Source organism: Thalassophryne amazonica, chromosome 4 (genome assembly GCF_902500255.1).
Source record: "Thalassophryne amazonica chromosome 4, fThaAma1.1, whole genome shotgun sequence".
Lineage (NCBI taxonomy): Eukaryota > Metazoa > Chordata > Actinopteri > Batrachoidiformes > Batrachoididae > Thalassophryne > Thalassophryne amazonica.
The window spans coordinates 80,149,089-80,177,048 of record NC_047106.1 but is presented as its reverse complement, the minus strand read 5'-3'; the positions used below and the strand labels follow the sequence as shown (position 1 = coordinate 80,177,048).

Genomic DNA, 27,960 nt, shown 5'->3' with positions numbered 1-27,960 from the left:
CTGTCTGTCTGTGAGCAGGATTACATCAAAACTACTGCATGGATTTTGACGAAATTATCAACACATACACATATTAGACCATGGAAGACTCCAATAAATTTTGGAGGTTGGAGATTCTGGATCGTTTCACTTTATATAATCTTTGAAGGATTACGTCAAAACTACTTCACGGATTCTCACAAAATTTTCACCATGGATACATATTAGGCCATGGAAGACTCTCCTGAATTTTGGAGAAAACAGATGACAGCCTTTTTCATAGTGAACAACTCCAAATCTTTGTACAATTACAGTTCACACACTTAGGAACATTACAAAAGTTAGTTATCATATGCAAAGACACGGGGAGAGAGAGGGATCGCATCATGTTCACTGTCCTCTGTCAGTTGGGGAAATTAAAAATAGACTTTAGATAAACATGGTGTCCAAGCATTGAACTCCACTTTTAACTACAAATGAAACCATGTTAAACTGTGCTTGATCAAAAATGACAAAATATGACCTCTAATCAACAGGAATGGACTACTTCTACATCAATGCAATCACTCTGGGAATTGTAAGCATGGCTTTTCTTGTCTCCTTCTGGTTACCCATGCCACAGAGGAGCATGTTCTTCAAAGGTGGAACATCTACAAGAGTAGATTCACAGGATAATAATCAGGCCGGTGCAGAGCCTGATAAGACGACGTGTAGTGTCTGTGCAGGCTGGTGCAGCAGAGAAAACATCATCAGTGCTGTGCATCTACTCTGGGAAAGCTTCAAGCAGTCATACTCTTCCAGGTATGAATTTTTATGTCCAACCACATGGTACCAAACATGTGGGACATTGTGGTCGTGGCTACAGGAACAAGACATTTCCATGCTCGCTCAGCTGATGCACAGAGTGTGTGGCCCTCTGACACTGGGCGGCTATAACAGATCCTAGTAGTACTCACATAAAACAGGTTTTTATTAACAGAATTTGAGAACTAATTCTGAGGTTTTGTAACAAACACAGACCGCAAAGCATTCTGGGTAAAAGTGCTAAACAGTGATTGGTTCAGTAATCCATTATGTAAACCAACACGTTAATGTGATGTGTGTCGTTTGTTGGTTTAAAGATAAATGTGCTTTTGTAAAAACAGGCATTTTTATGGAGCCCTGGAAGTGTCATCGCAATTGCATGTTTTAAAACTTTTATGATGTTGTAAAACGTGCACTCAATATTAGTAAGTAAGTAAGTAAATTTATTTATATAGTGCCTTTCACAGACATAAGGCCATGTACACACGTTGTCGGGTATTTGTAAAACCGAATATCTTACCCTTTCAGTTTGGGGAAAAACTTCATCCACACTACGTCGTTTAAAAAAAAAAAATCCATCCACAACAAACCGTATAAATGTGTTGTAATTAGTCTGCCAAACCTCTGGGTGGCGGTACTGATTAAAATTCTATCCAATCAGGAGCCTTATTCTCTTGTCGTCACTTCCACAAAAACTAAAAACATGGCGCCAACCTCATCCGTGTGGACCGATAAGGAGTCAGAATTACTTCTAACCGTAGTTTTAGAATACAAAGTTAACAAATATATGCACACAAAAAGCGCCTGGACAATGGACAATACCAACACTTTGAGAGTAGCCATGTACCCAGACGTTTAATACTGCCATGAACACTCCTGGCCAGTAGATGGCAGTAGCGGCCTTGAAAAAATGTCAAACAAAATTCCAGATAATCCGTGTCTGCTACATTTAAGATGCGTGGAATTTAACAAACGCAAATACACTAACGTCTATAAGCCCAGAGAATATATTCATGAGAGTTTTAGGCACTAGAGTTTAATGCTGTTATCTGTGGACCCTGAAATGCATTTGTCCTGTCATGAACATCTGAGATTACCTTATGCTACCCATAATGCATTGCTGCCTGGCACAGCATGTGCTCACAAAACCTTAAAAATTAGCACATTACTTTAAAACGAAAACATATATCTGATATTTTCACTTTATAAACTTCAGACATGACAATAATTTTAAATAGCTTGTCTAAAATGAGTGGTTAAAATTTGAACCATAAGTTAAACATGTATGCCTCTGGATGACTTGGTGACATTGCGATTATATTAACATGGTGTTCAAGAAAATGATTTTTTTTTTTTTTTTTTTTTTGGTCACTAGTTCTCCTTTGTTTACTGATGATAGAGTGGTTTCTGTTTGCAGAGGGTAGAACATGCCTATTAGAAAACTTTTAACAGGTAGGTGTCAACAGCTTTAACAGTTTTAAAAATGTTTTTCACCGTTCAGCTTAGTTTAGTACGTTATCGCTCTAAAAGTTATCAGATGGTAATTCATCGGAAGATAATTAGTCTGATGATGGTTTTTAAATTTATCTAAAAAGATAATCCGATAATGAAAGCATTATCTTTGATAATTATCTGTTATCGGATTATCGGAAGTGTGCCCACCACTGCTAAGATTTCGTACTTGTAGCCACTACCACTTGGGACATGAGTTTTGTAGTTGTCGCTACGTCCTCTTTGTTTTAATGAATCTATGGGGACAGGGGAGTACATTAAAAGTAGATTTCAGGCTTGTTTGGTGCATATACGAGGTCTATTAGAAAAGTATCTGACCTTATTATTTTTTTCAAAAACCATATGGATTTGAATACGTGTGATTACATCAGACATGCTTGAACCCTCGTGGGAATGCGAGAGTTTTTTTCACGCCTGTCGGTTACGTCATTCGCCTGTGGGCAGTCTTTGAGTGAGGAGTCGCCCACCCTCTCGTCGATTTTTTCATTGTTTAGGAATGGCTCAGAGACTGCTGCTTTGTTTGATCAAAATTTTTTCAAAACTGTAAGGCATAACTGAGTGGACACCATTCGATAAATTCAGCTGGTTTTCGGTAAAAATTTTAACAGCTGATGAGAGATTTTGGTGTGTAAGTGTCGCTTTAAGGACGGCCCACGGCGCCTGACGGCGATCTGCGCTCCGAGGCGTCGTCGTCTCGCTGTTTCAAGCTGAAAACTACCACATTTCAGGCTCTGTTCACCCAGGTCGTCGTCAGAGAACAGAGAAGTTTCAGAAGAAGTCGGCATGAGGAGTTTATGCGGACATTCCACTGTTAAAGGAGATTTTGTAATGAAAGAACGTGCGGGCAGATTCGCATGTTGGGCCGGACCCGACCGCGGGAGGTCGCGACAGGAAAAACACCTCCATTGGAAACCTTAACGGGCAAGTTGGAGCATGCCCAGCTGTTAAACAATTTCTCAGATACTCACTTGTTGAAGCCATCAAAAGCCGCCTGAATTTTACAAATGGTTTTCAACACGGAGGTGTTTTTCCTGTCGCGGCGCAGACGGATTTGCGTCGTCGTCACGGAACCGACTCGGGGAATTTGCCCGCACGTTCTTTCATTACAAAATCTCCTTTAACAGTGGAATGTCTGCATAAACTCCTCATGCCGACGACTTCTGAAACTTCTCTGTTCTCTCACGACGTCCTGGGTGAACAGAGCCTTAAATTAGAAAGTTTTCAGCTCGAAACAGCCAGACGGACGCAACCTCCGACCGCGCGGCGCCGATCCGCTTTGTGAGCTGTCCTTAAAGTGAAAGAAACTCCACAACCTCTCATCAGCCGTTAAACTTTTCACCGAAAACCAGCAGAATTTCTCGAATAGTGTCCACTCACAGGCCCTGAAAAAATTTTGATAAAGCAACGCGCGCCGCCTCCAGCAGCGTCTCAGACAAAGGATTTCAGCTGAGAGGGCTGGACCAGTGCTCACTCAAAGCCTGCCCACAGGCGGATGACGTCACCGACACGCGCGAAAAAACTCACGCATGCGCACGAGGGTTCACGCATGTCTGGTGTAATCGCACGTGATTCAAATCCACATAGTTTTTTTTTTTGTTTTTTTTATAAAACTGCCGGTTAGTTTTCTAATAAACCTCGTATTAACATTTTGATTAGGATGAACAGCTTTTTTATTTCATAACTCACTAACAATTCATGGTAGACACTTGATACTTACATCATAGGTAACCAGCAGGGAGTAGTTGAATTAGTCACAGAGAGAACAATGTACCTACGTTTGGCAAGATGGTATATACGTGGTGTGTCCATAAAGTAACGGTCCTTTTTATTTTTTTAAAAACTATATGGATTTCATTCATATGTTTTTACGTCAGACATGCTTGAACCCTCGTGCGCATGCGTGAGTTTTTCCACGCCTGTCGGTGACGTCATTCGCCTGTGAGCACGCCTTGTGGAAGGAGTGGTCCCGCCCCCTCGTCGGATTTTCATTGTCTGGAAATGGCGGAATGAAAAGGACTTTTTTTCGATCAGTATTTTTTCAGAAGCTGTTAGAGACTGGCACCTGGAAACCATTCGAAAAATTTATCTGGCTTTCGATGAAAATTTTACGGGCTTCACAGAGAATAGGGACTTTAACTACAGCTTTAAGGACCCCTTTAAGGACAGTCGGTCCGCCGCGCTCCGAGCTACGACGTCGCGGCACAAACCACTGGATCATTTCTAAGCTGATGGTTCTGTGGATACGAGACCGTCGTGTGCTCTTTCTCTGGTTATCACAAGAGCTGGACATCAGCCATTTTCCAGCAGATTTCACTTTTAACAAGAGATTTTGTCATGGAAAGCCACGCGGAGGCTTCGCGCGTCACGACCGATTCGCTGATGAAGCGAGACAAAGGAACACCTCCGTTTCGGAGTGTTAGAGGACAAGTTTGGACATGCCTATCTCGGCTTTCAGTGCTTACCAGTCGAGTGAGTATAAGAGAACTTGTGTCCTTTTTCATTCCGCCATTTCCAGACAATGAAAATCCGACGAGGGGGCGGGACCACTCCTTCCACAAGGCGTGCTCACAGGCGAATGACGTCACCGACAGGCGTGGAAAAACTCATGCATGCGCATGAGGGTTCAAGCATGTCTGATGTAAAAACATATGAATGAAATCCATATAGTTTTTTTAAAAAATAAAAAGGACCGTTACTTTATGGACACACCACGTACACAGATATTCTGAATATTGTACTGAATTTCACATACATTTTTTTAATCAAAATCTGAGCATGTGTAAAAGTTGTAAGGAGAGCCAGTTTCATTGTTGTAAATTATTTGTAATCCCAAGTGTATCACTACGCATGATAATTATCACCATCCAGGCATTTAATCTACTGGTCTCTGTGGTGGGCTCTGGCAGCAGCTGGCTATGGGCAGATCTTCAACTATATCCAGCTGATGTGGGACCATATCAAACCATCTGCCACATCCTCGGTCTATAATGGAGGGGTAGAAGCTGTCTGCGCTCTCGTAGGTAAGACAGGTTGTTGGCGTGCATCTGAGACAGAGACAAGAAAATAGAGCAAAGCTACATTTTCCACTGTCACACTTGAAACATTTGAGTGTAATAGAACATTTGAGAAGTATCACCACAGAAAAACTGTTATCCAGCAAAGGCCTGGCACTTGTACAGCAGCAAGAGTGAAAAAGAAACTACACAAAAACACATGGTTCTTTTGAATATTGGGCCACATGTAACAACTTATATGTATTCTTAAATACATGTAATAATTTCAAAAACCATTTTTCATATGGTGGGCTAGAGTGACCATGCTACACCAGAATCAGCAGACACTTGTAAATCCAGAGAAAGTGTAAATCTCATAAATCTGTATTTGTGTAAATCAGCACACATTTATGAGAAGAGTGAACGACCATAAGGGCCCCTTCACACCTAGTACAAATCAATCAATCAATCAATCAATTTTATTTATATAGCGCCAAATCACAACAAACAGTTGCCACAAGGCGCTTTATATTGTAAGGCAAGGCCATACAATAATTACGTAAAACCCCCAACAGTCAAAACGACCCCCTGTGAGCAAGCACTTGGCGACAGTGGGAAGGAAAAACTCCCTTTTAAGAGGAAGAAACCTCCAGCAGAACCAGGCACAGGGAGGGGCAGTCCTCTGCTGGGACTGGTTGGGGCTGAGGGAGAGAACCAGGAAAAAGACATGCTGTGGAGGGGAGCAGAGATCAATCACTAATGATTAAATGCAGAGTGGTGCATACAGAGCAAAAAGAGAAAGAAACAGTGCATCATGGGAACCCCCCAGCAGTCTAAGTCTATAGCAGCATAACTAAGGGATGGTTCAGGGTCACCTGATCCAGCCCTAACTATAAGCTTTAGCAAAAAGGAAAGTTTTAAGCCTAATCTTAAAAGTAGAGAGGGTGTCTGTCTCCCTGATCTGAATTGGGAGCTGGTTCCACAGGAGAGGAGCCTGAAAGCTGAAGGCTCTGCCTCCCATTCTACTCTTACAAACCCTAGGAACTACAAGTAAGCCTGCAGTCTGAGAGCGAAGCGCTCTATTGGGGTGATATGGTACTATGAGGTCCCTAAGATAAGATGGGACCTGATTATTCAAAACCTTATAAGTAAGAAGAAGAATTTTAAATTCTATTCTAGAATTAACAGGAAGCCAGTGAAGAGAGGCCAATATGGGTGAGATATGCTCTCTCCTTCTAGTCCCCGCTAGTATTCTAGCTGCAGCATTTTGAATTAACTGAAGGCTTTTCAGGGAACTTTTAGGACAACCTGATAATAATGAATTACAATAGTCCAGCCTAGAGGAAGTAAATGCATGAATTAGTTTTTCAGCATCACTCAGACAAGTCCTTTCTAATTTTAGAGATATTGCATAAATGCAAAAAAGCAGTCCTACATATTTGTTTAATATGCGCTTTGAATGACATATCCTGATCAAAAATGACTCCAAGATTTCTCACAGTATTACTAGAGGTCAGGGTAATGCCATCCAGAGTAAGGATCTGGTTAGACACCATGTTTGTAAGATTTGTGGGGCCAAGTACAATAACTTCAGTTTTATCTGAGTTTAAAAGCAGGAAATTAGAGGTCATCCATGTCTTTATGTCTGTAAGACAATCCTGCAGTTTAGCTAATTGGTGTGTGTCCTCTGGCTTCATGGATAGATAAAGCTGGGTATCATCTGCGTAACAATGAAAATTTAAGCAATGCCGTCTAATAATACTGCCTAAGGGAAGCATGTATAAAGTGAATAAAATTGGTCCTAGCACAGAACCTTGTGGAACTCCATAATTAACCTTAGTCTGTGATGAAGATTCCCCATTTACATGAACAAATTGTAATCTATTAGATAAATATGATTCAAACCACCGCAGCGCAGTGCCTTTAATACCTATGGCATGCTCTAATCTCTGTAATAAAATTTTATGGTCAACAGTATCAAAAGCAGCACTCAGGTCTAACAGAACAAGCACAGAGATGAGTCCACTGTCTGAGGCCATAAGAAGATCATTTGTAACCTTCACTAATGCTGTTTCTGTACTATGATGAATTCTAAAACCTGACTGAAACTCTTCAAATAGACCATTCCTCTGCAGATGATCAGTTAGCTGTTTTACAACTACCCTTTCAAGAATTTTTGAGAGAAAAGGAAGGTTGGAGATTGGCCTATAATTAGCTAAGATAGCTGGGTCAAGTGATGGCTTTTTAAGTAATGGTTTGATTACTGCCACCTTATGTACCACCACCACCTGTGGTACATAGCCAACTAATAAAGATAGATTGATCATATTTAAGATCGAAGCATTAAATAATGGTAGGGCTTCCTTGAGCAGCCTGGTAGGAATGGGGTCTAATAGACATGTTGATGGTTTGAATGAAGTAACTAATGAAAATAACTCAGACAGAACAATCAGAGAGAAAGAGTCTAACCAAATACCGGCATCACTGAAAGCAGCCAAAGATAAATAAGTACAACTCAGGGCGAATCACGGCGGAACAGCTCATGTGAGTGAAATACAAAAACACTGAGCCAACAGCAGGCATGCACAATGCCGCTGCGATGGTTTCATGCATGCGGGAATACAGTGCGAGCAGCTGCGCAATGTGTAACCACGTTACACAGTTGCTGTGGAAAAAAAAAATACATGCCACCCACGGGATTCGAACCTGCAATTTCCAAAAGCTCTGACTGCCAGCCAGAAACTTTACTACTGAGCTATCATTGCTGTCCTGTAAAACATGTGGGAAAATGCCTGACATCAAGAAGGACATGGGCATATTTAAAAAATAATAAAACCACACATCATATAAAAACAGCGCATTTTATTGAATCCCTCTTATCAAGCGGACAATACAAGTGTGATCCGTCTGTTCCTCTGTAGATGACTCATGGTCACAGACACACAGTCATGAAATGACATGAATGAGAAGCAGTGCGCTATCATGTCCACATCAGCTGGCAGTGTGTCCAGCCGGCCTGGCACATTTGTTCTGCCCAACACGCGTGTCTTGTGGACGGCGCACCACAGGACTGACACCGCATTATTTGGAACAGAGCTCACAAGGGTCATGTGACATTCAGATCGCCCGGTGCATGTTATGATCTGATGGTCCATTTCACCTGGGGTAACCTGTCAGTGTGCGCGCCATGCGCACACTCGCTGCAGCCCATTGTGACAGCGATATGTTTTCATGTATGTCCATGTAAGGACAGCAAGCAGACACGTGCGCGTCACAGTGGGCAGTTGTTAGGTCATGTCCATCCAAACACGTTATGTGTTCTCCAGCCGTGATGTCCAGACCCACAGATCTTCACAGCCGCTTCTGTTGGCGGCTACCCCCATCAGTTCAGCGCACACACAAACGTGTCACTGTGTCTGTTTGCAAAGCCACACTCGTGGGGCACTGAGACAAATTTCACATCCAGCTCGACAATGATCATCTGCTGACTGTTTTTGTGCTAATTGCGTGAATGGCCACACATTTTCTAAGTGCCAAGCGAGCGGTGTTAGATGTTCGTGTGTGTCAGCTGGAATTTGATTGACACCTGTTGTAAGAGGGATCGATGGGCTCTCATAGTGCACACACTGTCTTTCAGCCACTGGTGTGCACAAACAGTTGTAGCAACAGGTGTTTGAGGCATTGGAGGCAGCTACAATTTTACACATATTGCATACATGTCCTGCTTCATGCACACTTCATGTGCAATTCAACCACATTTGTACTATGTATGAAAGGGCCCTAAAGAACATCCCAAATAAGGCTGCACAACCCACCGATGCATGTCAGAAATGTCCAGTGAGGACACAGAGATCAGCAACATGGAACTGAAGAGGAACTTTAGTTGTCTGCACCTCATCATATTTGAAATACATATGTTTAGTCTGCAGGAAGACATTTACAGTAACACTACAATTCAAATTGTAGAGTTACACAGGATAAAATAAATACTGGTGACATGTAATTTAGTATGTAGGATTTTCAAGCTAAAACTGACACGAAATAAATGATTCAATCAATTCCTGAAAACCTAAGTTTGGATGACAGCAGACTAACTGCAGAACTGCTACTGCAGGTCTGAACCATTTGTACATTTTGTTTGTACCTACGAAAAAAATCAAAATATGAGAAAATTGATGAATGTCGGAAATTTTCATAAATCACTTGTGCACATCTATCTGTAAAGCAAGAAACACCTGTGTGTGTGTGTGTGTGTGTGTGTGTGTGTGTGTGTGTGTGTGTGTGTGTGTGTGTGTGTGTGTGTGTGTGTGTGTGTGCATCCTTTATTGTGCAAATTTTGGGGATTAATTTTCAAATTCTTTTTCTTCCATTTATTTTGTTATATATATATATATATATATATATATATATATATATATATATATATATATATATATATATGGAGTGCTTTAGTTAAGGCACGTGAAGATTACACTGTGAAACAAATCGTTATCTAGTTAACTAGATCAATCCACCGGCACGGCTACACCTGAAGCCCGAGGCGTCAGCGCACATCCACCGGCGCGGCTTTACCGAGGCCCGAGGCGCCAGCGCGGAGTTATCTGACCATGGGTCCGAAGAAGGCACTGACGGCGGAGGAGGGAGACGATATCAAGAAGTCCCTGGACTTTTTGTCTGAGGAAATCTCTGTTGTTAAAATGCAGCAGAAATCCATTATTGAGCTGGTGGAAGAAGTGAAGGCTCTCCGGATCCAGAATGCCGACAAAGACCGGCGTCTGGTGTACCTGGAGAACCGTGTTGCGGAGTTGGAACAGTACACAAGGATGAACGACGTTATTATTACAGGAATTCATATTAAATAAACCTCGATCCTACGCACGGGCGGTGTCAGAAGACAGCGGAGGGGAGGCCAGCGAGCAGGAGGCCAGCTCAGTGGAACAACAGGTGGCTGACTTCCTGCAATCTAATGGACTGTAATAACACTGAAGCGTCACCCCCTGCCCAGGAGAGAGGATGGAGACAAGCGAGCAGTTATAATGAGGTTTGTCAACAGAAAACATAAAATGGCATTGTTAAAACAGGGACGGAAACTTAAAGGAACAAACGTATTCATCAATGAACATCTGACCAAAAGAAACGCAGACATCGCCAGGAAAGCTCGTTTCTTAAAAAAGCAGGGAAAAATTCAACAGACATGGACATCCAACTGCAAAACATTTATCAAATTAAATGGAACACCAGGACAAGCGAAGGTTACGGTAATCAGGAACATCGAGGATCTGGACAAATACGACCAATAAGGTATGAGGACACAAACACATCACAACACCATGACACAGACCAGAGGAACCTATTCATCTACTACATCATCTACATCTGGAGACAAGAAGGATATAACTCAAAGGATTGCTGATCATGGAAAAGTAGAACTGAGAACATTTAAATACACAGACCACAATGTACTGGACTTGGAGCACGATATAGACCCGGACAATAATTTCTTCTCAAATATCAATGACAGTTGTTGCTATTATACAGATGAACAGTTTAATCGGATCATTAAAACGGATAACAAATTATCAATAATCCATTTCAACAGCAGAAGTCTATATGCAAACTTTAACAACATTAAAGAATATTTAAGTCAGTTTAAAAAATATTTAACATAATTGCTATATCAGAAACATGGATCAATGAAGATAAAGGAATGGATTTTGAACTGGATGGATATGAATTTAATTGTGTAAACAGAAAGAATAAGAGTGGAGGAGGAGTGGCTGTGTATGTGGATAAGAACATGGATTATAAAATAGTAGACAATATGACAACTGTGATTGATAACTTATTAGAATGTATAACTATTGAAATATGTGAAGAAAAAAGCAAAAATGTATTAGTCAGCTGTATATATAGAGCACCAGGATCTAGTATTGAAACATTCACTGACTGTATGGGAAAAATGTTCTCAAAAACTAATCAAAAAACTGTTCATTTGTGGTGACTTAAATATTGATCTGCTCAGTCCAAATAAGCATAAAATAACAGATGAATTTATCAGTATAATGTACAGTATGAGTTTATATCCAAAAATCACCAGGCCAAGCAGAATTACATCCCATAGTGCTACCTTAATTGATAATATATTCAGCAATGATATTGAGAATAACACTGTGAGTGGATTATTAATCAATGACATTAGTGATCATCTACCAGTTTTCATCGTTTATAATAGAAACCATCGGCGGACTCAGCCAGAGGAGAAAATAAAATACAGGCGAGTGCGGACAGAGGAAAACATGAACACACTAAAGAAGGATTTACAGGAGCAAAACTGGGAAAAGGTATACAGTGAAAGTGATGTTGATAGTGCATATGAAACTTTTTTACAAATATTTACATCATTATATGATAAAAATTGTCCAATTAAACAAGACTACAGAAAACAAAAAATTCAAGATCGACCATGGATGACGAAAGGGTTACGAAATGCATGTAATAAGAAAAATACACTGTATAGAGAATTCATAAAACTAAAGACTAAAGAGGCAGAAAATAGATATAAGAAATACAAAAATAGATTAACTAATATTATACGGGTATGTAGGAAGGAATATTATAGTAACATATTATATAATAACAAAAACAATATTAAAGGAATATGGGATATATTAAATAGCATTATCAAAAATGGTAATAAAAAACAGAGTTACCCTCAGTATTTCATTGATAATAATGTCAAGAAGGAAAATAAGGATGAGGTAGTCAACGGTTTTAATAATTTTTTTTGTAAATATTGGACCAAGCTTGGCAGAAAAAATTCCCGATTCCCAACCTGAGGATTGGGATAATAATCTCATAGAAAGAAATCCCTGTTCAATGTTCCTCACAGCAGTGGATTGAAAAGAAATGATAGACATTGTGAATAATTGTAAATATAAAACATCTACCGATTTAAATGAAATTGATATGGTGGTGGTAAAACAGGTCATTGAATGGATTGTAGAACCATTAACATACATCTGTAACTTATCATTTCAAACTGGTAAATTTCCCAATCAAATGAAAATAGCTAAGGTTGTGCCGCTGTATAAGACTGGGGATAGACACCACTTCACAAATTATAGACCTGTTTCTTTGCTTCCACAATTTTCCAAATTATTAGAAAAGTTATTCAATAATAGATTAGACAAATTCATAAATAAACATAAATTACTTACTGATAGTCAATATGGATTCAGAGCACATAGTTCAACATCACTTGCATTAATAGAATCAGTTGAGGAGATTACAAACGCCATAGACCACAAATTACATTCAGTTGGAATATTTATAGACCTTAAAAAGGCTTTTGATACAATCAATCATGACATATTAATCAGTAAACTTGAACAGTATGGGATTAGGGGGTTGGTGTTGCACTGGGTGAGAAGCTACTTAAGTAACAGAAAACAGTTTGTGAAGTTGGGGGAATATACATCATCATGCTTGGACAATGCTTGTGGCGTCCCACAGGGGTCAGTATTGGGTCCAAAACTGTTTCTAATTTATATAAATGATATTGTCAATGTTTCCAAAATATTAAAATTAGTATTATTTGCAGATGACAAGAATTTTTTGTTCAGGGTGGGATTTGCAGGAGTTACTGAGGAGGATCAGTATAGAAATGGGAAAATTGAAAATATGGTTTGACAGAAACAAATTATCATTAAACTTAAGTAAAACAAAATTCATGTTATTTGGCTATTGTAATACAGACATACAGGTTCAGTTACAAGTCGAGGGGGTAGATATTGAAAGGGTACATGAAAATAAGTTTCTGGGGGTGATAATAGATGATAAGATAAACTGGAAGACTCATATAAAACATATACAAAGTAAACTGTCAAGAAGCATTTCAGTTCTAAACAAAGCGAAACATATTCTGGACCACAACTCACGCCGCATTCTTTACTGCTCACTGGTTTTACCATATTTACAGTACTATGCAGAGGTATGGGGTAATACTTATAAAGGTACAACACAATCACTATCAGTAATGCAGAAAAGAGCTATAAGAATTATTCATAATACTGGCTATAGAGATCATACAAATCCACTATTTTTACAATCCAAATTCTTAAAATTCACAGACTTGGTTCATTTTCAAACAGTACAAATCATGTATAAAGCAATAAACAATTTACTTCCAGCAAATATTAAAAATATGTTTTTTAACAGATCAGGGGATTGCAGTCTGAGGGGGAAATTTAATTTAAAGCATCAGTGGGCACGAACAACATTAAAAGGTTTCTGTATTTCTGTCTGTGGGGTGAGGATGTGGAACAGATTGGGAGTGGGGCTCAAGCAATGTCCAAGCATGAACCAGTTCAAACAGCGGTACAAAAACATGTTTTTTTTCTAGGTATAGGGAGGAGGAAGGGTAATGAGGGTTAGGGCGTTTTTGTTTTTTGCTTCAGCTTGTAAATATATAGTATTTTGTATGTAAGTAGGTATGTGTAGGTGTATATTTATGTTTGTGTATATATGTGTGTATATGTATATATGTGTGTATATGTGTGTATGTATATATATATATTGATATCGGTTTAGGTGTGTAGGAATCCATGTGTATATGTGGCAAAGGGTATTACTGGTTGTGGGGAAGAAGGGGTGGGATAAATAAGCTGATGCTTCACCCTACCCCTTTTCGGACATGTTGGGTACACAGTAGGAACTTGTTTGTTGTTGTCTTTACTGATCTATCTTGTAATTGTTGTTGTATCAAATGTTCGAAATAAACAGTTTTCATTCATTCATATATATATATATATATATATATATATATATATATATATATATATAATAGCTTTATTTTGACATGAAACATGCTCCTCTCAGAATTTTCTATAGGAATACAAACTTCCTACGGCACTGCACTAGTATTTATGATCAAATCTGTTCGTACAAGTGATTCTTGCATGAGGCCCACTGTCAAGATCAGAGGATTGTCTTCCTATTGAAGAAGAGTAACTGTAAAGATTACAACACAAATATTAACATTGTTAATAAAAGTTGTCATGACTGACTGCAAAGTTATAAAAGCTCCCAATTCATACAAATCAAACATAGCATTAATGGTAATATTTGGATAAATGACTGACTTGAAATTCACATCAATTTTTGAAAAGAATAGCAGCATTGTGTTGTGTTTGGCTGATATTCAATCTGACTGCATCTGAAGAGGTGATAGAGGTAAAAAGTAATGGCTTCTCAGATTATTGCTGACAGTTGATTCTAAAAGACAGGCCATGTGATTCATAACACAGTGGGAGTGCAGAGGCCGTAGGCATTGATTAAAGGACACGTTCTCCTTCATGATAACGTTCAAAGGTCTGTGTTTCAGTTAATTAATGAGTCAAGAGGTCACAGCAAAGATGCACAACAACAGCCGAAGTGAAATGGATTCACTAATCACCTCTTCTATGGGGCAGGTGCTGCAGCGGCCTTCTCTGTGGGTCACATCAAGGTGACCTGGACTGTGTGGGGTGAGCTGGCTTTAGGCCTGTTCTCAGCCATAGGAGCAGGTGCTGTGTTTCTGATGGGGCTCACCAGCAGTATCTGGGCATGCTATGCTGGATACGTCATCTTCAAATCCTCCTACATGTTCCTCATCACTATCACAACGTAAGATCACAGCAGTCTTTGTTGCAACAGTGTTTATGGAATAACATATTCATCCCATATTGTTTCCTGTTAATATACAAACAATGTTTAAACATTTTACTGTTTTTTTTTTTTTTTTTTTTACTTTCATGAAAATGTGAATGTTTGTGGCATGGTTTGTTTATTTCTTTCTCTAATTGTAAGTGAGATATCTCAGATGGATATTAAAGGACATGTTCCATGCTTTTTAACGTCCCAGTTAGCAACACAACATCAAAGTACTCAGGATTGTAAGTCTTCCTGCACACATGTGCTCATAATTTAGTGGTTTCTGATGTTATTTATTCCTCTCCCAAAGCCAGGTAACAGGTGCATTTCTGGAAAGCGTCTCACTCGGCAATTCTCTGCATTTCTCTGCGTGTGACGTAGTTAATAGCAAAACAGAAAAACCCAAACAGAGACAGACAGAGCAAAACGAATGAGGTTATGCCCAATAACGAAGCTTCTGAGCTTTTCTTTGAAAGCAGTGGCACGGATTTACAGAGGAGACAACACACTTCATCCCAAAACTTTTAACTTTTTCAGAGTCTGTCGGATTTTGGAATGTAAAGTGTCGTGACGCTGCCGTCTGTGTCACAGCTGCTGGTTTAATGCTGCTGGGATCATTGGCACGCCTGGACACGCAGATGTATGTCTCATATTGGAAAAACTCAGAAGACGCTATTTTCAGGAGATAACGGACTCTCTAATGTGTCTCAATCCTGACAGAATTTGAGTTGAAGGCAGAGCTGCGATTGGACATTATGCGCGTCCCATAAAAACCCGAGAGCAAGTGGACCTGGACATTATTCTTTGGCCCAGTAGAACTTGAAAATGATCTCTGGCTGTGGATCCGAGTGAGTGGACCGTTCCATGGCTGGCGATCACAATTGCTATCGCGTGTGTGACGCGTGCATGAGGGCTTCTTTTTGTTGTGGACTAATTTGGAAATCTTTACACAGGGGTGAGTGGAATGTTAATTTCTTTTTCATCATTTGCTTTGTGTTCTCTTAAATGGAGCTTTCAATTAAAGTATTTTTTTGTTTACTTTGAGTTACTGTGTGTGTGTGTGTGTGTGCGCGCGCGCACCTGCAGCAGCTGTCTTAACCCCCAATTTAGACGGACTGAATTTGAACAATATATAATCAGTATTAAGCTTGTAGACTCTCAAATGTCATAAAACTGTCACTCTATAAGGAACTTTTTAAAAGAGAATTAATGTTGAATAATCCCTTTAAAAAACAGCTAACATGCGGGTCGAAAACAGCTGTTACGCTGTTTTAACTCGCATGTCAGCTGATTATTGCCGCTTATTGGACGTGGAATGTCTCCGTGACATTTGTACAGGCAACATGATGACACAGATATATATATATATATATATATATATATATATATACATATACATATATGTTAGATTTTTCACAGTTATATACAACACTTATTGGCGTTTTTAACAGGCTGTGTTTATGACTAATTGCCGCAGGTGCACAAAATCTTCTCACAGCTGCTGGCTTTACCGTGACTGCATCAAAATGAACAGTTATCACTTAAAAATGAGTCATTATAACACAACATCACACTTGTATAAACTTTGGAATTAATCTGTGTCTCAGTTCTTAACATTAGCAGATGCATTCCATTGAAGCGCACACTGGGACGCTTCTAGTAACTATGTCACGTGTCAGAAACACCCGAGTACCCACAACTACTTTTTTCGGAAGTCTCCGTAGCTGTTTACTGCGAATGCCATGTACTTTGAAACTGGTCATGGAAGTGCACAAAGTAATCCCGGTGGATCATTGGATGGTCACTAACTGCCTAAATCTTAATTGTTATGATTTCAGTGCGACGTGTCCATTAATGGATAGCAAACATACTGGGTGAAGATGTAAACAGTAGATTGAGCAAGAGTAGATTGCATCTAGAGGTAGATGCACATTCAGGATCATTTTTCATTAATAAATAACACTGGCCAACAAATATATATATATATATATATATATATATATATATATATATATATATATATATATATATATATATATATATATATATATATATATATATTTCTTGCATGGACTTTGAGAACTGATTTAGGGTTACTTTGGGATGATGAATCTGAATCTGAGCTCGGATTTTCTCTATCACATCACGTTTTTTTGCAATCTGTATGTTCCTTATTGATGGATTACAAAAAAGTTTCTCATTCACTCATGAGTTTGATGCCACTAATCTTGTACAAAAGCAGCTTCAGAAGCAGTTTTTAAACCAGGTTTGTGAAATATGAACAAAAGCTGTAATATTGTTTATGGTGCTGAAGAGGTGTGTGAGACTGCAGCTTTTGTTTCAATGCTTGACACAAGAAATACGAGGTCTACTATTATTTTTTTCAAAAACCATATGGATTTGAATCACGTGTGATTACATCAGACATGCTTGAACCCTCGTGGGCATGCGAGAGTTTTTTCACGCCTGTCGGTTACGTCATTCGCCTGTGGGCAGGCTTTGAGTGAGGAGTCGCCCACCCTCTCGTCGACTTTTTCATTGTTTAGGAATGGCTCAGAGACTGCTGCTTTGTTTGATCAAAATTTTTTCAAAGCTGTAAGGCACAACTGAGTGGACACCATTCGATAAATTCAGCTGGTTTTCGGTAAAAATTTTAACGGCTGATGAGAGATTTTGGTGTGTAAGTGTCGCTTTAAGGACGGCCCACGGCGCCTGACGGCGATCTGCGCTCCGAGGCGGCGTTGGAAACCTTAACGGGCAAGTTGGAACATGCCCAAGCTGTTAAACAATTTCTCAGTTACTCACTTGTTGAAAGCCATCAAAAGCCGCCTGAATTTTACAATTGGTTTTCAACACGGAGGTGTTTTTCCTGTCGCGGCGCACACAGATTCGCCGAGTCGTCACGGAAACGACTGCGAATTTGCGCGCACGTCTTTCATTAAAAAATGTCCTTAAACAGTGGAATGTCCACATAAAGTCCTCATGCCGGCCTCTTCTGAATCTTCTCTGTTCTCTCACGACGTCCTGGGTGAATTAAGCCTTAAATTAGGATGTTTTCAGGTCGAAACAGGCCGACGACGGCGCCTGGAAGCGCTGCAGGACGTCCCGCTCTGTGGGAAGTCCTTACACCGACAGAAACACCCCATAATCTCTCATCAGCTGTTAAACTTTTCACCGAAAACCAGCTTAATTTCTCGAATAGTATCCACTCAGATATTCCTCACAGGTCCAGAAAAAATTTTGATAAAGCAACGCGCCGTCTCGAGCAGCGTGTGAAACAAAGGAATTCAGCCGAGAGGGCGGGACCACATCTCACTCAAGGCCTGCCCACAGGGAAATGACGTCACCGACACGCATGCGCACGAGGGTTCAAGCATGATTGGTGGAATCGCACGTCTTTCAAATCCATATAGTTAAAAAATAAAAATAAAAGGGTCGGTTTATTGTCTAATAGACCTCGTATGTTTTCATATCTCAAAAATGTGGTATGATTGGAAAAAACTAACATTAGATTTCAATTCAGCACCCCCAAGTGACCAAAAATCCATTGAAAAACTCCATGTTAGAAAAATCCTGTTGACCAATGTAATTGCCCATTGATGGAAGGCTTCCCCCTATCAATGGGAGATTACCTAACATCACAGCAATATGGCAGCGCATACAGTGAGCAGTAAACAGAATACCCTCTTCATTCATTTTTACTTTTATATAGTATTTGATTGTGGGTTTTATGCAATAATTCTAACTGTAATGCATTTAGATTGGACATTTGAAATACCAACTTTGAATTAATAAATGTCCAATGTGCAATGGAACGCAGCAGTAGCACTCCCATTACACTCAAGGGCACATACACAGAGGACGGGAGGGGTATAGTACACTAGCTCTGAGTGTTCTGTTGCTTTGTTTGTTTGTTTTAGGTTGTAGAGTAAAAATAGTTGGGTTTATAAATTTGAAATGTGTTTGGGGCCCAAAACCAATAGTGCTTCCAGCATTATCATTATTATTATTTTTTAACCGCCAGTAGCACTGCACTCCCAAGTCCCTTCAGATAGTTGAAGTGAGCAACGAAGATCAAAACGGAACTTTTTGTAAATCAAACGATATACAATGTTGGCCGTAAGCCTAAGAGTAGACATCAAAAACCACCAGGCTTAATGGTGGCAGCATCTTGCTGCAGGGATGCTTCTCTGCTCCATTTAATGGGAGGCTTAAAAGGGTAAAATGAATGCAGCAAAAAATCCTGTCACATATTTGAGGATAACCTCATGCATTCTGCTACTTGGGAGGTTTGTTTCCACTGTGACAGTGACTCCAAGCGAAATATGCACTGGAATGACAAACAAAACTAATGTTTTGGAATGGCTGGGTCAGAGTGCAGACTCAGTATAATTGACCATTTGTTGTCTGGAGTGAAAAACTATTTTCTTTCACAATCCCCATGCATGCTGTCAGCCGCTTCATTAGTTTTGCAAAGAAAAATGGACATCAATTTCAGTGATTTGCAAAGCTGATATAGAGCTATGCACACAGACTCAGTAAATACACTTAAAAGTGTATACTGTACTCATTTGAAGTGGGTAAAACATACAATCAACTATTTTATGTTTTTGTTTATTTGTTTCGCTTCAGGTTTAAATTTAAACCGTGGACAATTCCAAGGGTAGGAATATATTTTTCTATTTATGAGGACTGGATTCAGCAGAAGCAAACACACACAGTAAATTTTGCAGAGTAAAATTTACTCTGCTGGGATAACATTTGGTCCCAGTCCAGATAGAGTTAAATAGATTGTCACAGTGTAAAATCAACTTTTATTCGAGTAGAAACACTTGATTTGACAAGAAGACGGTACAGCTGATTTCACTCTATATGTGTATTTTACTCTATTTATACTGGGACCAAATGTTATCCCAGCAGAGTATATTTTACTCAGCAAAATTTTCTGTGTATAGGTTTTAAAACTGACATGACCTGAACCTTAGCCCTTTGGTCTGGTTTGAAACTGGCATTAAATATGATGCTTGATGGATATGGGATCAGTTTTCTCAAACATGAAACTTGAATTGCCCTTTTAGATTTCAGATTGCAGCCAATATGTCCATGGAATGCTACGCTTTGACATTTGGGATCAACACTTTTGTAGCACTGTCACTGCAGACTATGATAACAGTCATTGTGGTCGATGAAGCTGCATTGGGCCTGGACATTGTGACACAGGTATGTAAGCAGAAAAACAGATACTGCACATAAGGTTATTTTCATTAGTTACTTCATCCAAACCATCAACATGTTTATTAGACCCCATTCCTACCAGGCTGCTCAAGGAAGCCCTACCATTATTTAATGCTTCCATCTTAAATATGATCAATCTGTCTTTATTAGTTGGCTATGTACCACAGGCTTTTAAGGTGGCAGTAAATAAACCATTACTTAAAAAGCCATCACTTGACCCAGCTATCTTAGCTAATTATAGGCCAATCTCCAACCTTCCTTTTCTCTCAAAAATTCCTGAAAGGGTAGTTGTAAAACAGCTAACTGATCGTCTGCAGAGGAATGGTCTATTTGAAGAGTTTCAGTCAGGTTTTAGAATTCATCATAGTACAGAAACAGCATTAGTGAAGGTTACAAATGATCTTCTTATGGCCTCGGACAGTGGACTCATCTCTGTGCTTGTTCTGTTAGACCTCAGTGCTGCTTTTGATACTGTTGACCATAAAATTTTATTACAGAGATTAGAGCATGCCATAGGCATTAAAGGCACTGCGCTGCGGTGGTTTGAATCATATTTGTCTAATAGATTACAATTTGTTCATGTAAATGGGGAATCTTCTTCACAGACTAAAGTTAATTATGGAGTTCCACAAGGTTCTGTGCTAGGACCAATTTTATTCACTTTATACATGCTTCCCTTAGGTAGTATTATTAGACGGTATTGCTTAAATTTTCATTGTTACGCAGATGATACCCAGCTTTATCTGTCCATGAAGCCAGAGGACACACACCAATTAGCTAAACTGCAGAATTGTCTTACAGACATAAAGACATGGATGACCTCTAATTTCCTGCTTTTAAACTCAGATAAAACTGAAGTTATTGTACTTGGCCCTACAAATCTTAGAAACATGGTGTCTAACCAGATCCTTACTCTGGATGGCATTACCCTGACCTCTAGTAATACTGTGAGAAATCTTGGAGTCATTTTTGATCAGGATATGTCATTCAGTGCGCATATTAAACAAATATGTAGGACTGCTTTTTTGCATTTGCGCAATATCTCTAAAATTAGAAAGGTCTTGTCTCAGAGTGATGCTGAAAAACTAATTCATGCATTTATTTCCTCTAGGCTGGACTATTGTAATTCATTATTATCAGGTTGTCCTAAAAGTTCCCTGAAAAGCCTTCAGTTAATTCAAAATGCTGCAGCTAGAGTACTGACGGGGACTAGAAGGAGAGAGCATATCTCACCCATATTGGCCTCTCTTCATTGGCTTCCTGTTAATTCTAGAATAGAATTTAAAATTCTTCTTCTTACTTATAAGGTTTTGAATAATCAGGTCCCATCTTATCTTAGGGACCTCGTAGTACCATATCACCCCAATAGAGCGCTTCGCTCTCAGACTGCAGGCTTACTTGTAGTTCCTAGGGTTTGTAAGAGTAGAATGGGAGGCAGAGCCTTCAGCTTTCAGGCTCCTCTCCTGTAGAACCAGCTCCCAATTCAGATCAGGGAGACAGACACCCTCTCTACTTTTAAGATTAGGCTTAAAACTTTCCTTTTTGCTAAAGCTTATAGTTAGGGCTGGATCAGGTGACCCTGAACCATCCCTTAGTTATGCTGCTATAGACGTAGACTGCTGGGGGGTTCCCATGATGCACTGTTTCTTTCTCTTTTTGCTCTGTATGCACCACTCTGCATTTAATCATTAGTGATCGATCTCTGCTCCCCTCCACAGCATGTCTTTTTCCTGGTTCTCTCCCTCAGCCCCAACCAGTCCCAGCAGAGGACTGCCCCTCCCTGAGCCTGGTTCTGCTGGAGGTTTCTTCCTGTTAAAAGGGAGTTTTTCCTTCCCACTGTAGCCAAGTGCTTGCTCACAGGGGGTCATTTTGACCGTTGGGGTTTTACATAATTATTGTATGGCCTTGCCTTACAATATAAAGCGCCTTGGGGCAACTGTTTGTTGTGATTTGGCGCTATATAAAAAAATTGATTGATTGATTGAAGGTGACGTTAATGGCTGATGTTCAGCTATGTAAGTTTTTCAAATGTTAAATTTGTCTTTCATGTAGATTTATGAAATTATAAATCACATTAATCATACATTGTCTGAAATAACTATGTGGCATTCAGATGTCTTGCTACTTATTTGGGGATGGCGTTGTTTTGGTTGCTTGTGGAAGAGGAGAAAAAAAGGGCTATTTAGAGTCACCCGACCAATATATTGGTTGGTCGGCAATATTGGCTGATATGAGCCTTTCACAAAAATATCTGTATCTGCGTTATTTTTGCTGATATGAAAACCTTTATTTTAATAAAGAATGCGGCAAAGGCTTTGATTTTTGGAAATTGTGTCATTACATAGTTGGTCCAGCAGAAAGTGATGCAATAGTATTGTTTACAATTCTTTCAATCATGGGTGGGACCCCCATTTTGGGGTCCCACATACAAGAAACAGAGGGAAAGTGACCAGCTGCTATTAATTTTCAGCCAGAGTGGGTATTTTACAGTAACAACAGCCAAGTGGTTGCTTGGCCAAAGTACAACCCCAATTCCAATACCCAATCATGACACTTACCTGTTTTCAATTAACCTGTTCACCTGTGGAATGTTCCAAACAGGTGTTCTTTGAGCATTCATCAACTTTCCCAGTCTTTTGTTGCTACTGTCCCAGCTTTTTTGAAATGTGTTGCAGGCATCCATTTCAAAATTAGCAAATATTTGCACAAAAACAATAAAATGTATCAGTTTTAACATTAAATATCTTGTCTTTGTGGTGTATTCAATTGAATATATGTTGAAGAGGATTTGCAAATCATTGTATTCTGTTTTAAATTACATTTTACACAACGTCCCAACTTCATTGGAATTTGGGTTGTAGACAGGAAGTATATTTTATGCAAATGATGAGATGCGACGCAGTGACTGCTGTAGCATGACATATGTTGGTTATATTTTTAGTTATTTACAACCCCTGGCAATAACTATGGAATCACCGGCCTCGGAGGATGTTCATTCAGTTGTTTAATTTTGGAGAAAAAAAGCAGATCACAGACATGACACAAAAAACACCTGCATCAAATCAGATCTGCTCATTAGTCTGCATCTAAAAAGGAGTGATCACACCTTGGAGAGCTGTTGCACCAAGTGGACTGACATGAATCATGGCTCCAACACGAGAGATGTCAATTGAAACAAAGGAGAGGATTATCAAACTCTTAAAAGAGGGTAAATCATCATGCAATGTTGCAAAAGATGTTTGTTGTTCACAGTCAGCTGTGTCTAAACTCTGGACCAAATACAAACAACATGGGAAGGTTATTAAAGGCAAACATACTGGTAGACCAAGGAAGACATCAAAGCGTCAAGACAGAAAACTTAAAGCAATATGTCTCAAAAATCGAAATTGCACAACAAAACAAATGAGGAACGAATGGGAGGAAACTGGAGTCAACGTCTGTGACCGAACTGTAAGAAATCGCCTAAAGGAAATGGGATTTACATACAGAAAAGCTAACGAAAGCCATCATTAACACCTAAACAGAAAAAAACAAGGTTACAATGGGCTAAGGAAAAGCAATCGTGGACTGTGGATGACTGGATGAAAGTCATATTCAGTGATGAATCTCGAATCTGCATTGGGCAAGGTGATGATGCTGGAACTTTTGTTTGGTGCTGTTCCAATGAGATTTATAAAGATGACTGCCTGAAGAGAACATGTAAATTTCCACAGTCATTGATGATATGGGGCTGCATGTCAGGTAAAGGCACTGGGGAGATGGCTGTCATTACATCATCAATAAATGCACAAGTTTACGTTGATATTTTGGACACTTTTCTTATCCCATCAATTGAAAGGATGTTTGGGGATGATGAAATCATTTTTCAAGATGATAATGCATCTTGCCATAGAGCAAAAACTGTGAAAACATTCCTTGTAAAAAGACACATAGGGTCAATGTCATAGCCTGCAAATAGTCCGGATCTTAATCCAGTTGAAAATCTTTGGTGGAAGTTGAAGAAAATGGTCCATGACAAGGCTCCAACCTGCAAAGCTGATCTGGCAACAGCAATCAGAGAAAGATGGAGCCAGATTGATGAAGAGTACTGTTTGTCACTCATTACGTCCATGCCTCAGAGACTGCAAGCTGTTATAAAAGCCAGAGGTGGTGCAACAAAATACTAGTGATGTGTTGGAGCGTTCTTTTGTTTTTCATGATTCCATAATTTTTTCCGCAGAATTGAGTGATTCCATATTTTTTTCCATCTGCTTGGTCTAAAAAAGTAACCGTTACTGACTGCCACAATTTTTTTTCTTGATTTCTTATAGTGTTTCTTAAAGCCAGAAAGTTGCCATTTGAAATGACTTTAGTTTTGTGTCATGTCTGTGATCTGCTTTTTTTCTACAAAATTAAACAACTGAATGAACATCATCCGAGGCCGGTGATTCCATAATTTTTGCCAGGGGTTGTATAATAAAGTTTTGACTGATTGATGGATTTGTTTGGCAAAATATATGATATAACAATGACAATATACATACATACATTTGCAGAGGATGTCATGAAAAAGCACAGACGTATTATTTCCATCATGGTCCCCATGAACACACAGAAAAACAAACATAAAAGATACAGGGAAAAAAAACCCAGAAATTACCGGTAATTAAAAATGGCTACAAGGCCATCTAAAAAAAATACAAAATTATAGAATATAGCCTTTATTGTCATTGCACATGGACTGCATTTTTATATAGCGCTTTCCCATCTGCATCAGCTGCCCAAAGCGCTTTACACATCAGTGCCTCACATTCACCCGATGTCAGGCAGCTGCCATGCAAGGTGCCATTACACACCGGGATCAACTAGGGGATTAAGGACCTTGCCCAAGAGCCCTTAGTGATTTTTCAGTCAGGCTGGGACTTGAACAGAGGATCCTCTGGTCTAAACTAAGTAAATGAACTAACTAAATTGACACAGAACTGCATGGTCAGAAGAACAGTTCATTTTGTAACATCTTAAATCACATAATTTGAGTACATTTGAGTGCCGCACAAAATAGATTTGTTTTTTTGTGAAATATATACATACCACGAAATTTGTCCTCTGCCTTTAACACATCCTAATTACAGTTAGACACAATCCAACCACGCAGTGGGCAGCCATAGTCCGGTGCCCGGGGACTAACTCCAGATGTAGGATGTAGATGCTGCCTTGGTCAGGGCCAGAGAAGGAGCAGACCCTAAATAAGCATGTTTTTGATCGTGGGAGGAAACTGGAGTGCCCGGAGAAAGCCCATGCAAACATGGGGAGAATGTGCAAATTCCACATAGAAAGGCCGGGATCCCACAACCTTGTTGCTATGAGGCGCCAGTGCTAACCACTAAGCCACCGTGCCGCCATTACATGAATAACCATCTGTTTGTTCAGACTGCTCTTTTGTCCAAATCTTTGACCACATTCAGAACAGCCAAATTGTTTTTGTGTTTTGTTTTTCATTTGTCTTGAATTTCCTTCTAATAGAGTGCAGTGGGCCCCAGACATGGGGTCTAAAGTTGCACCCTTAATATTACTGACATTGTATCTGAGGGCTGTCTTCAAGATGGTGACCTATCCTCTCCTCAAATACTGCCTTTGATCTCCTGCCCCACTTCTCATGTTTGAGTAAGCGAAGCAGTGAAAGATCTTTTTCTTCTCCCCAATGGACCAACTCACAATGGTGTAGTTTCAGTGGATTCTTTTGACCCTTTGATGGTGTTGTTGCTGGGATCCAGAATCAGAACTATCTGGTGGATCACCCAGCTGAATGTTGCCACAGGAGAAATGTCTCCCCGCAGTACTGGGAGAAGTTGCACCATTACTTTCTTCACACGCCCTGGTGCCTAAGCAATTTGTGGAGTTTTTAGCTGGGGTTTGTTTTCTTTGAAACACCCTCATACCAAGATCTCTGCTGGCAAAGCCCTTCACAGTGGAACCAAGGACACTTGAGGCGCGTGTCCAGTATGAATTATCATGTGTTTGTCCAGGTTGCTCTTTTGTCCAACTCTTCGACCATATTCAGAACAGCCAAATTGTTTTTTAATTTATCTTGGATTTCCTTTTAATTAATATTATCGTGAAAGTTCACATTTAAACAATAAAACATCAAACTTCACTTATAATACTTTGTCATAAGGGTTTGATAATGAAATGTTAAGACTCATGATCTTTTATTTATGTAAAAATCAGCAGATATATTGGTATAATTTTTTTTTTTTTTTTTTTTTGCTTCCTAATATCAGTTGGTATCGGTCCCCAAATAAATCTGTATCACATAGACAGCACTAAAAATTGCCTAAAAATTTCAAAACAATATTAATATTTTAACACAACACAGAGGGCATCCTTTTTCCCCATTTGCAAAATATCTGGGTGACAACATGGCGCCTGGTGTGAACTTGGCCTAAATCTCATTTTGTGGAATATCAAACTATGATGAGAGACTGACACCTGGTGGTCGTCATTCATGTTTGCATGCAGACATGTTTTATGTCAGTTGAATTTGTCAGCGGAGTAACAAAAGGCCCTCTCTCTGCAGTTTATCATGTACGGGAGCTACTATGGAGTCATCTCGGTGCTCTTTCTGATTCGAGGATCATACACCGCCTGCGTAAATCGTGCAGGAGCCAAGCAACAGGAGCGTGAGCCTGGTGTGGACATGATCTTTGAGGAGCATTTCTGAGCAACACATACTCTTGTTCTTTGTAATTATGTAATTTAATTTACAGAGATTTTTCATGTTTTATCTGTAACTTATCTGTTGAAAAACTGACAAAGCCAAATGGACCAATAAAAGTGCTTTTGTTTTAATGGATTAGTCACACATATTAATAAAGATAACATCCTGAGTTTTATCTGCTTGCATGTGTAATTTGTGACACGTATCTCATCTCGAGGTGGACCATGACCAAGCCTTTGCTGTCCTTTCGACCGGGTTGTTGATTGAGAAAACATGCTCAGCAGCACTTTCACAATTTAAGGTGTTTCCAACCAGAAGAATAACAGTATTGCGCTCAGGCTCTCTCACACACACACCTGAAACAGGCAGACTGGAGCAGAGGCAGATGGAGTCTGTGAAGACGTGGAGGGCAGACTGGCGGTTTCCCACAACTCTGCTGTGCATTTATGGATTCTTCAGCACCGTCAAACCTCTGGAACCGTTCCTCACCCCATACCTGACCGGACCAGACAAGAATCTGACAACCGAACAGGTGATAAAGACAAACGTTCTTGAAGCTTTTCAAAGAGCAAAAACAGCATACTTTGATCTTGCAGTAGAGATAAACATCTCTACAGACGAGGAGTAAAAATCTAGTCAGAATAATAAAACCTCTGATTTATAGCTATGAAGGAAGCAATACTCATCATCATGCATGAGGAGGAATTATATAACGGCTGAGTGGATCCTTGTCATTTCATTGGCAGCTTGTACAACCCTGATTCCAATGAAGTTTGGGACGTTGTGTAAAATGTAAATTAAAAACAGAATATAATTATTTGAAAACATATATATATATTATATATATATATCTTCAACCTATATTCAACTAAATACACCACAAAGACAAGATATTTAATGTTCAAACTGAGAGACTTTAAAAGCTGGGACAGTGGTATGTTTACCACTGAGTTACGTCACCTTTCCTTCTAACAGTCAGCTTTTTTGAAACATGTTGCAGGCATGCATTTCAAAATGAGCAAATATTTGCACAAAAACAAAAAAGTTTAT

The 27,960-nt window shown here is 39.5% G+C and overlaps 2 protein-coding genes and 1 long non-coding RNA gene across 3 annotated transcripts in view; 2 read left to right on the top strand and 1 right to left on the bottom strand.

The window, feature by feature from the left end:
- slc19a3b (solute carrier family 19 member 3b) overlaps positions 1-26,923 on the top strand; it is a 30,407-nt gene extending 3,484 nt beyond the window's left edge. Inside the window, exons 4-8 of the mRNA XM_034168142.1 lie at positions 516-780; positions 5,164-5,315; positions 14,759-14,951; positions 20,057-20,198; positions 26,770-26,923. Of these exons, the coding sequence (XP_034024033.1) occupies positions 516-780; positions 5,164-5,315; positions 14,759-14,951; positions 20,057-20,198; positions 26,770-26,913 (896 nt within the window). The 3' untranslated portion in view covers positions 26,914-26,923. The remainder of the gene's footprint in view (positions 1-515; positions 781-5,163; positions 5,316-14,758; positions 14,952-20,056; positions 20,199-26,769) is intronic.
- On the bottom strand, positions 653-27,385 carry LOC117508392. The gene is made up of 3 exons (XR_004560076.1): positions 27,267-27,385; positions 5,157-5,339; positions 653-773 (listed from the first exon to the last, which is right to left on the bottom strand). It is a non-coding gene; the product is annotated as an uncharacterized LOC117508392 (long non-coding RNA).
- The window catches only part of slc19a3a (solute carrier family 19 member 3a), a 28,244-nt gene continuing 27,556 nt past the window's right edge, over positions 27,273-27,960 (top strand). Inside the window, exon 1 of the mRNA XM_034168145.1 lies at positions 27,273-27,442. Within this exon, the coding sequence (XP_034024036.1) occupies positions 27,296-27,442 (147 nt within the window). The 5' untranslated portion in view covers positions 27,273-27,295. The remainder of the gene's footprint in view (positions 27,443-27,960) is intronic.